This window comes from Monopterus albus, unplaced genomic scaffold (assembly GCF_001952655.1).
Source record: "Monopterus albus unplaced genomic scaffold, M_albus_1.0 scaffold69.1, whole genome shotgun sequence".
Classification (NCBI taxonomy): domain Eukaryota; kingdom Metazoa; phylum Chordata; class Actinopteri; order Synbranchiformes; family Synbranchidae; genus Monopterus; species Monopterus albus.
In genome coordinates, this window is record NW_018127949.1 from 203,270 (window position 1) to 214,680 (window position 11,411).

The 11,411-nt window shown below is 39.1% G+C and overlaps 1 protein-coding gene across 1 annotated transcript in view; it reads left to right on the forward strand.

Annotated features, from left to right (window-relative positions):
- The window catches only part of LOC109962882 (G protein-activated inward rectifier potassium channel 1-like), an 11,029-nt gene extending 1,947 nt beyond the window's left edge, over positions 1-9,082 (forward strand). The window contains exons 2-3 of the mRNA XM_020604963.1: positions 7,268-7,484; positions 7,822-9,082. Coding sequence (XP_020460619.1) covers positions 7,268-7,484; positions 7,822-8,495 — 891 coding nt within the window. The 3' untranslated portion in view covers positions 8,496-9,082. The remainder of the gene's footprint in view (positions 1-7,267; positions 7,485-7,821) is intronic.
- Positions 9,083-11,411: the final 2,329 nt, after the last annotated feature.

The window sequence follows — 11,411 nt, forward strand, 5'->3', positions numbered from 1 at the left end:
TCCCTGGGGGGGGGGGGGGGGGTTGGGGGGGGGGGGTTCCTGAAGTCTGAACAGCACTTTGATTTCATTATTTTCCAACATGTCTAAATTCTTGCAGCTGCTGCAAAAGGTTTGTCCATGTAAAACCATACATCACATGTAATTTGATCAAAAGCTGATATTTTTGACAGTTGTGTGTTTTATGTACAAAGCACCACAAACAGGGTTCACACACCTAAAGTCAATTAAATGTTTTCTTTTATTCAGTTCAAACTGTCACATCCATCATTTCAGCTAGGCCTTAGTGTGCACACTGAGAAGCACAGCCTCAGGTCTTGTTCTTTGTCTTTACCTTGTGTTTTATGTACAAGCCTTGCATTTGCTTACTGCTGAAGGAACCTCCCATAAATGAAATCTCATTTTTTCCGGTCAGAACATGAGCAGATGAAGGACAGCAGTGCTTTGCGACAGGGCGAGTTAGTTGTGATTATAAGGTCTTTGCGGAGTAGCCTGATGATCTCAAATGGCATTTTACTTTCTCAACCTTGAGGGAGAGTCACCAGAAAGCTTCCAGTATCACCATTAGTGCATTAATATGGTTAAACTTAGTGCTGGATTTTATCCAGTTCTATCAATTAAAGCAATGTTTTCTGTTCAGTCTGATTAAAGAAAAGCTGAATTGGAACACATTAAAGACATAAAACATTAAAAAGCCATATTATTGCTAATATTTCAACTTTCTCTAGGATGATTTTTATTTCGCTCTTTAATTAATTGCCCAAAACGACAAAGAAGAATATGCTGTGTTAATCTCAATTACTCAACACATCATCATATAGGCAAAAATGCAATATCAACCTTTCTCCCTACACAATAGTAAAATCCAGACACTTTAATACTATATTAATATTTGTCTATAGCAATTACTGCTTTTCTGAATTTAAACATAATGAAAGCAGTAGCCTGGCAACATTACAGATAAATGACTTATTCCTATGGCACCAAGAGCCATTGTATATCTATTATTATTATTATCGATTATTAAAGTATCACCTGGTGTTTCCCTTTTTAAATGAAACTACCTGAATGTAATATTACTACTGCAAACCTAAATATAATAGCGAGGCTTGTGGTGATTCTTTTTCTGTCTTTTAAAAAAAATTAAACCATCCTTGATTAGATGTAGATAAGATTGTGTGCTGTTAATTTGACTGCAGTGAAGGATACCACTGTTACATTGCTGCTAAGGAGATGCGGTCTTTGTCATTGCGTTGTCTAACTGGACAGTATCTAACTGGGGTATCATAGAGTACACTGACTATATTGTCTGGTAAGGACCTGCACTGTGGAAACAAAACTGCAGTTTGTGTTCAGGTAACACCCAGTTCAAGGTCACTGTCAGACAGGGTGCCTATAAAGCTGACTGGTGAAATTAGGCATGCTGCAGTAAATCCTAATGATGAATCTGTGTAAAAGCAATGTGACATGCTAGTGCAGTAATGGATGGGCATGGATTGTAAAATTTTATGGGTCCCACCCAGATACTTTGGCTCTTGCCTAAGTTGGCCATGCTCTTGCTCAGCACTTGTGTTGCATAATGTGAATTAAAGTTGGCCATGCTTTTGCTCAGCACTTGTGTTGCATAATGTGTACGCAGAAACACAGCTATAACGTTTGCATGTCTGTGTTTTTTTAAGAATCAAACCTGTCAGAGACCCTACAAGCAACACAAATGAGCATATTACGGCGAAGCACATTTTGATGCAGTACTTTAATTCTTTCCAACTTTATTTTGCTCACAGATTTATGTAATGATCCACGAGGTAATGAAAGGAGACTGTTATCTAAAAACTTACACTGGCATTGTGTTTTCACTGCCTGTCAACATTAGTGTCAGTCATGGCATTGTTAGGCTTTCCAAAAGAACTGTCTATGAAATGTTTGCCCAATTTATCAACTTAGCAGCAGCATCCACATACTGTGTGTGGTGCTGCTGGTACCTTCTGATTGGTGGGTTTTCCCCAAATGATACCGGGGCTGTTTTTGTATTTCATGACTTTATTAATTAGAGGTCTGAGGGCTAAAATGTCTTAAATAAGGAAAAGCGTCTTATGGAAGTGTTTTCCTGGCTCAACAATATCCTCAGCATTACTTAATATGGGAACATGGGACTCTTCTGGATATGCAACATCAATAGAAGTTTAATTATTTTAACTTCTTGTCTGAGAAAATGTGTTGTGTCTGTCCAGTTGGCACAGTGAACAGTAGGGCTGGGTGATATGGCCAAATGTTTTATCACCATCATTTTTTTCACATTAGTCTACCAATAATTATCACAATATAAATCAAGTTATTTCATATTTGTTTGCTTGACTCTGATGAACACAATGATGCATCAATAATTATAATCCAATATTCTGCCTAATGACTGCTTTTACTTTTGGTACTTTAAGTATATTTTGATGCTAATACTTTTGCGTTTTTACCTAAGTAACATTTTGAATGCAGGACTTTTACTTGTAAGAGTATTTTTTATACCGTGTTATTACTACTTTTACATAAGTAAAGAATCTGAGTACAATTTCCACCACTGTTCAGTGATGATGATAAAATGTATTATTTCCTGCTTAGTTTTTTTTGCCACAAATCAGACAGAAGATAATCCCTAGGACAAAATGACTTAGCATTTCTGGATTTCCACTATTTGTTGGGATTTATTTATTTTACAGGCATTACTATTGTTGGGCAATATGAAATGATACAGTGAAATTAAAAGCTCATACACTATACTGAAACTCAGTGAGGAGATCACAGTAATTATAAGAATAGCTGAGTGCTGCCCCTGCATATCTAAGCCTCACACTCAGTGAAACTGACAGACACGGACCTGAAACTGGATGCACTTTCAGCACTTAATTACACCACAGACGTTTAAAAAAAGGAACGCTATGAAAAGAATGGAGCTCTGTTCAAAGAGCTGCTATTCCCACCACTATGAGGGAAAGCTCATCTCTGGGACTCACATGTAGTAACTTTACCACCACAGCAGCATGTGGTGCATGCTGTGCTCTGCTAACTCAACCAACCTTGTTTTGCTGTGTGTTTAGTAGGCGTACATTGTCTGTTCTTAAAAAAACTACAGTGCACTTGCTTAGAATTACCTCCTTCCTTTCCATGTGATAGGCTGATATGTTCTATCAAGCAATGTCCCTTATTGAGAGTTTATCCAACTCGGTCCTTTTCTTATCATTTAAATTTTATATCACAATGTGTGTTTATATCACTTATATCGCCCGGCCCTAGTGGGCAGGTCTAGATACTACATACACTACCCATGAGGTCAATATTGTTGTGGAGAAAAGCAAGTCAGTGGCATGAATCTGAGCTTAGCTGCAATTGCCTAGACTTCAATTTGTGACTTAAATAACATTGTTATCAGTAGAGACATTATTTCTTGGCAGGACTGCATTCATTTTGCATATTAACTTAAAACAATAACTGTCCTTGATTTTCCATTAATATTAATGCAGCTTTCATTAATAAATCAATGGAATGCAGTGGTGCAATGACCCCTGCAGCACTGGCAGAACACAATTAAAATAGAACAACATGTTTGCATCTGGTTTGCCAGCAGTGCATGGAGGAAACACCCTCATCCTTGTCAAAAGAAGTGCTCAGACAAGAGTGGAAGAAGCCGTAAACAGCAGCAGTGTGGCAAACAGGACTGAGCAAAAAGACAGAGAGCCAGAGGGAGAGAGTGACAGCTGGGCGATGCCCGTCACTGTCAACAGAAGCTCGTCTCAGTAGGTTGGCCCACAGTGGGACATAAGTGATAAAGGCTAGTAGTAACAGACAGGCAGGCATGGATGCAGGCGTTTAGCTTGACAGACAGGCAGACATGTCAGCATGACTTGCCACATCTGCCACTGTCTAACACTGAAGGATGAGCAAAAAGAGAAGACGAGACAAAAAGACAGATGAATTAGCTTTAACAGTGATGTCAAGAGACTGAATGGCAGTTTTAATGTAACATCTATGTGAGAACCATGTTTGATGTCCAGCTCAACGCGCAAACGTGTATGTGCGCACGCGCACACACACTAACACACATGCACACACACACACACACACACACACACATACACACACACACACTTACTTGTTTCTACCTTTGACTGTCAGTGTTTGTTTTTTTGCTTACATACACACCTGCACACACACTGTCACTGAGGAGGAAGTGGGTCCCCAGGGACAGGGCCTGCTTCCACTCAACCTGAATCTCAGGTGGTTTGTTATAATTAAGCACTCTCTATATATCAGGTCCTCTTCTAAAAGCCATTAATTTCCCTCTTGTGGCACTGACTGTTTAGTGGCAAAAAGAGAACACACCAGGCTTTCACCTTGTTAACACCATTCTGTGTTAGGCAGGTTTCCTCCTTCCTTGGCAGAGCTCTGAACAGTATCTGGAAAACAGCAGTTTCACATTCATAACTAGAATGGTTTAATCATGACTCCCCAGGAAACTGGTTTCCAATTTCATTGACTTGTATTGCAGAAAATGGGACACCTGCCTGCAGCATCTCAAAGACAATTAACATTTTTAAATGACTGAGTTAAATACACAAGTTAATGTATAAGCACAACATGCTTTTAAAAATTATTTCATGTGCCCCTTACACCTATAGTAGTTGGAGAAAGGTCTTCCAAAAGCAGAACTCAACAGAGATAATGCTGAATTTAAATATTACAATATCTTGTTTGGCCTTTAAAAAAAGAACTTATATCTAACAGCTGCTGCAGATGGCTGGAGGCAAGAAGAGGACTAAGATTTAAATAATAACTACCACACTCATTAACATTTTGCTGCACATAAACTAAATATTGAAGAGAAAATTGAACTGGGCCTAGGTGAAGTAGTATCAATAAGAATATCTATTTAGTGTATAACTTAGATAATTCACATATGAATGTAAGGCACAGTAATAAACAATACTCTTACTGAAAAAGTACATTTAATGTACATTACAATGTACATTTAAACAAACAGTTTGACATTTTGGGAAATCTGTGCATTTGCTTAGATGAGAGGTTTGATACCACTCTCTCATCTGTCCGTCGGCCAGTTTGCGTAGCTTAGCAGAAACACTGGAAATAGCTACCTCTGTGTAATGACAGCAACATTGTTTTTGTATGTATTAAACAAATATGTTAATTCGTGAGCTTTAGAGGTGCTAGTGGATCAATTTTATTACCCCTGGACAGAGCCAGGCTAACTGTTTTTAATGTTTTTAGCTAAGTAGTGAGAGTGGTATATGTTTTTATCTAACTCTCTGAAAGAAAGCAAATAAGAGGACTTCCCAAAATGTCAAACTCTTTTTAAACTATAATGCAATCTGTGATTAGGGAGGGTTATCACCTTGTATTAGGGGAAATGCCAAAATGAAGTTATTAACTACAAGAATACCCTGCAGGCTAGAAGATCAAAAGACAGAAAGGTGGTGGCTTTCCACTGTGTTTTTCAGGCATCCGCACTTTTAAATGCAGGTCTTTTGCTTAGATGAGAGATTTGATACCACTCTCTCATCTATCCGTCGGCCAGTTTGCGTAGTTAAGTTCAGTAGACATGCGACACAGGCTCCCTGTCTGGATTTTCCATGAGCACCCATCACTGTGACACTTTCCTTCACCACGGCGAGCCAGAGATTTGTGGGCACAGACGTCTTCCTGTGAAATGTCACACCCTTCTGTCCTCCACATTTTTGTGAATACAAATGACAGTCTGCTTGCCATCTGTGGACCAAAGGGCCAGGGAGACTGGTTACAAGTTAACATTAGGGCAACAGGGGAAATTATTTGAACTAAACAAAACATATAGAAGATTTGTATATAGATTCATTTGCTTTTTATTCACTTCTGTCAATAGTGGAAATCATATACTGTAGGTTTTGGCAGGGCTTTCTTTGGTCCTCTGGGTTAAACAAACACCTTTTCTTTCATAAATCTTTCACTGCTGACATATTAACTGGAGTGAGAACCTTGCAATTGACAGGAAAAAAGGTTATATAATAAGTTCCTTTTATTTCCCCTTCCTTGAGCTGCCTTCCTAATTTCATGTTTTAATTTAACAGCTACATTATTTGATTGAGCTTGGTTTCTCAAGAGTGAACAATAGTGTTTTCTCCATAATTTAATGATACCCACCTTTGAGGCGAGGCTAGGCCAGGAGAGTGTTTAAGCACTCTAATGTTCTAGCAGTAAGGACGTGTGTACAGAGTAAATGATTACGCTAGTGTCTTAAATACAGAAGTTACCAATGCTCATGTTGTCTGACAGGGAATGTGAGAGAAGTCAGAGAACAATGTATTTTACACCCTTATTCTCACTGTTGCTGGTCACTGCACAGTGAACAACATCAAGGTTCTTGTGAAGTGTTGTTCTTCCCCTATCTATCAGTATAAGGCAAACATATGTCAAAATGAACTGGTAGGGGTCCACCAGAGCCAAATATTTCACCAAATGTCACACAGATTTCTGGCGAGATTCAGCCTTCCAATTTTACAAAACATGTAGGTTTGTCAAGCAAACTAACAACAGGAGATGCGCTAGAAGCGTGTATCTTGGTGCCAGCATTTTGCAAAAACATTGAGATGAAGCCTGAGACCCAAGGACAGAAACATATCCTCCTTTATTTTCATCAGGATAGAACCAGTCTTGAACATTTATGATGGCTTCCAGTTTACAGATATCCCACCTGTTTTTGAGCTTTAATCCCAACCCCGATATTCCATTCCATGTGGAGCCATGTCAAATCACAGAGGAAAAGGACCCTCTCAACGCTATTCCATGGCACCATTAACGCTGCTTCAGTTACACCTGCAAAAAATGCATGCACATACAGTATGCATGTATGCAGTAGATTCAAAATCAAAAAACATCCATCAAAGTGGCATATGCTATCCAACAGAAATTTTAAGGCAGGTGAAAAAAAAAAATCATGTTGGGATGGCTAAATTCAAATAACAGAATTCAGATGGGTTCTTTGGATTTTTCACCTTTAATTTTGGTGTCTGAATTTAACAAGTACAGATGCAACTGCACCACTTAAAAGGGTAATTAAAGCCACATTCTGACAGATGGTTTTCAAAGTAATTTTTTAAAACTATTATTTGCTTCCTTGATCCTGTGGTCTGACCCCACAGGGGAGGAGAATGTTGGAACAATTATCCTGAATTATCACTTCTTATAAGTAAAAGTATAAATGTAGGTTCTGATTATTTTGTGTTTCCAGTCTCGACAGACTCCAGAGGGTGAGTTCCTGCCCCTGGACCAGTGTGAGCTGGATGTGGGCTTTGGGACGGGGGCGGACCAGCTCTTCTTGGTGTCGCCTCTAACCATCTGCCATGAGATCAACACCAAGAGCCCGTTCTTTGATCTTTCACAGCGCTCCCTCATGAATGAGCAGTTTGAGATTGTTGTCATCTTAGAGGGCATTGTGGAAACCACTGGTTAGTGCAAATTATATATATTATACACACACAGTAATAGTACTGGAGCTTTGAAAAGGCTCCCACATCCTTAAGCATTTGTTTCATCATTATTTAGCCTCTGGCACAGAACATTTCTCAGCAAATTTAAAATATTTAACAGAAAGTTTAATTTCATGGTCTTTGATTATTCAACAGCACAAGCTCTTCTCCATTTGTCACTTTTTTAAATTTCTCTGCCTTTACCTTGAAGCATTTCACAACTTCATTTCTCTTCCATCTTATTTAGTAGCTTTTTTGTCTTTTTCTTGTCTATAGTTGAAATATTCAGCTACATTGTCTCTTCTCTGTGCTACAGGGATGACATGCCAGGCGAGGACGTCTTACACTGAGGATGAAGTCTTGTGGGGCCATCGTTTCCTCCCTGTCATGTCATTGGAAGAGGGCTTCTTCAGAGTTGACTACTCCCAGTTCCATAACACCTTTGAAGTTCCTACCCCTCCCTACAGTGTCAAAGAGCAGGACGAGAAATCCTCATTGACGTCACCCAACCCTTTGCCTGTTGCATCCATTTCCACTTCCCCTCTGTTAGGAAATAGTGGGCGCGGAGGCCGCAGGGAAAGGCTCCTGTCAGCTGACTATGCAGACCACATAGAGGACCAAGCCTTCAGGCTGCCCAGCAAGCTCCAGCGCATGAGCTCCACCAATGAGGAGCACCTCTGGAGGGGGCTGAAGACGGGGTCAGCCTTGCCAGGGGGGAAGGCCTCCAGCACAGGGGATCTAATGCTTAGTATTCAGAGGCTGAGATCCAGCTCTATTCCAGTTACAAAGCAAGGGCAGCTGGAGGAGCAGGTCCAGCTGTTGTCCTTGGATGGAAATGCTGAGGAAGGAGAGCTGGATAAACACAGACTGCCTGCAGCCATTAGCACCATCACTACTACAAATCCAACACCAATCCAGATCCCTTTGGTAGGGAGTCGGCCAGAGGACAAGCTGCCCCCGAAACTGCGTAGAATGAATGCTGATCGCTGACTTCTGCAGACTTCCTTTGAGACTAAAAAGACATTTGGAAACTGAATCAGGCTTGATGGACATCGCATACGGACTACTGTGATTATAAGTTTCTTTCCTGCAGATTTTGTCCAGTAATTTACATTTGGGCTACTTACAGGCTTTAAGTTGTCCATTGCCACAAGTAGGACACACCAATAAGCCATCCATCCGCTCATACTGTGAGTCATTTTTGAAAGATCACCATCTGTGCCCCCTACTGCCTTCTAAGACTTCTGCTCTTGTGCTTGCTTATTCCTCTTCTGTTTAGAGACTTTGTTATTATGTCACAAAACTACATTTTTGTCAATTAATCAAGCACCAAAATGGAGGTCATTACATCTCCATCAAAGTGAAATTGTCCAGTCATAGCTTAGTGACCACAGCTAGGCGTTGGCAGGCCTGTCACGCTATAGATTTCCCCATATACCAAAGCGGTGCACTTGGGCCTATAATAAGAGTTATAGTCATAATTGAAATTGTTTGAATGGTAGTAACTTTGTTTTAGCCAAGAACAAAAGATTAAACTATACATTTGTCTACTCACTAATAATAAACTGAACAAAAAAGCAAACAAACTGCAAATACGTCTGTCTAACAAGCTTACCACTTAGAGCACTAACGGATCATTATTTCCAAGACCAACATCAAGGAATTTACTACCTGCCTACAATGATCTGTGGCATTACATGTTACATTAGATGATTCATTAATTAAAAACTAAATCTAGTTCACAGCTAGCATATCTACTGTGTAGTATTTTCTCAACATGTCACAGCGGATTGTGGCAGCTATCAGGCCATCATGAGCTGCTCTGGCCTGCTCTTTCTTTGATTTGGGTACATTTACACTTCGGTTCCCCTGTCCATCTTTACCCAAGATAATGTTACATTTGTACTGGTTAATCCTCCTAAAAGCTTTTTCTCTTTTAATGTTAAAAGTTAAACCATATTGTGTGAAACTATAAAGTAGTATGTAAGCTAAGCAGCCAAACAGGGTTATGCATGAGCAAAATTAACTCTCATTCCTTAATTTCCTTATTACACTCACCTGGACTAACTAGGTCTTTATTTCCATGTCTACATTGATCATCAGCTGTTGAGGACGCACATTTTTTTATGTGGGATCTGTTAGTTTTAACCTTTTAGCACAGTGTCATGTAGCCTCAAGTGCATATTTAAGACCCCAAAAAAATCAGCTAAAAACATTATTGCTAACATTATCTCCAGGCAGTTCATCTGAGCTAATGTTGGCATTATTTGTTAGCCAACATACAAAATTGATGGTTACCCACTAGAAATGAGAAGCCTACTTTTGTCTACCTCTGTCTGCTCTGAATGCTCATTTAAGTTGTGTGTTTACTACAGTACAATTTGAACTATTTTTACCTTTTTGTGCGGTGTTTGCATTGACCCGTTATGGCTTGGGTGACCACATGTAATCACAGATCAGTTCTGCACTATAGACTTTCTTTCATTATGAACTTATTTATTCAAATGTAAACAAATATATGAAAATACAGGGATGCTGACATCAGGGGACATGTATTATTGACAATAAAGAAGTAAGATAACACTTCATATTGCACCTGCTAAATAATAAATTCACTGAAATCAAACTGTGTCTGGGAGTACACAATATTCTCCTTAAAGAAAATACTGCATCACCTCTTCTGAAGAACACCAGTTGTGTATTTGCTGACTAACAGCATTTCAGCACCCACAGGTTTTTCAGCCAGCAGAATGCATCGGCAGCCCATGTGACACCTGCTGCGATGGTTAAACCAACATTCATCAATTATTAAATATTTCAGATTAATTTCATGGGGGTCAAGAGTTCAGAATAAAAAAAAAACTCCATTCAAAATTCTCTGGTGGGTCAATGTATTTGCTCTTTAGCAGACTGCTCAGTGACACTATTTTGTCTTGATTGTAGCTATTGAGATGGAAGTGCTCTACAAATGAGGATGTCCAGAGCTAATCAGCCACACTGCAAAGAGTAGAAATTTGATTGTCACTCACTGATAGTACAAAATGACCTCAGCCCAGCTTAAGATAAAACTAACCCAAATAAATGATGGAGAGAAGAATAAATCACAGTCCATTGTTAACAGACATAATAGGTTACTATTTAATGACAGATTGATCAGAAAAAAATCTGTTTTGTCCATTCTTCTGTCATTTGTTCTTGGGAAATTGATTAGTCTATTGATTTTCACTTTAGTGAGACGTCCTTTGTGGAATGAAAGTCAATTATGTCTGTATAAAAGGATAATGCTGCTTTGCTCAACTAATTTCACATCTGAATGAATGAGATCCAACTAAACAAAAGTCTTTAAAAATAAGAAAATATGAATATTTGTATTAAAGATGGGAAAGGAGTATAACATCAGTGTCCTAATGCATTTATCCTGTGTGTTAATTACTGCACTTCATGAACTGGTTCAATTTTCATATTGTTGAGATTTTGGTTGCTTTTTCTGACCCTAGACATTAAAATCTGGTGGCCATCTTCCTCACACATTTTAACAATGCAAAACTATAAATGAGCTGTGTATTCACTACAAGTCCTTTCTGGATCGTTGAATTCCCATGTTTACAAGAGATCAAGTCATTGTCATGTACAATTTATAACTGTATTTGTACAGTATGTCTCCACAGAAACAGATGTGGCTGCACGACTCTGTGCATCTGCATGTTTTTCTCTATGCATGGTGCAACACAGTCAGACGCTCTCAGGAGGAGCACAGCGATCAGATCACACTGCCATATTGACCAGATGCTCATCCATAGTCAATGAGCACAAAAATCGGCACTTCTGTAAAGCAGTTTTGAGATTCGGCCGATCTTGTGAATCGAACAATCAATTAGTATGTGAGGATTCAGCTGTGTTTTATTT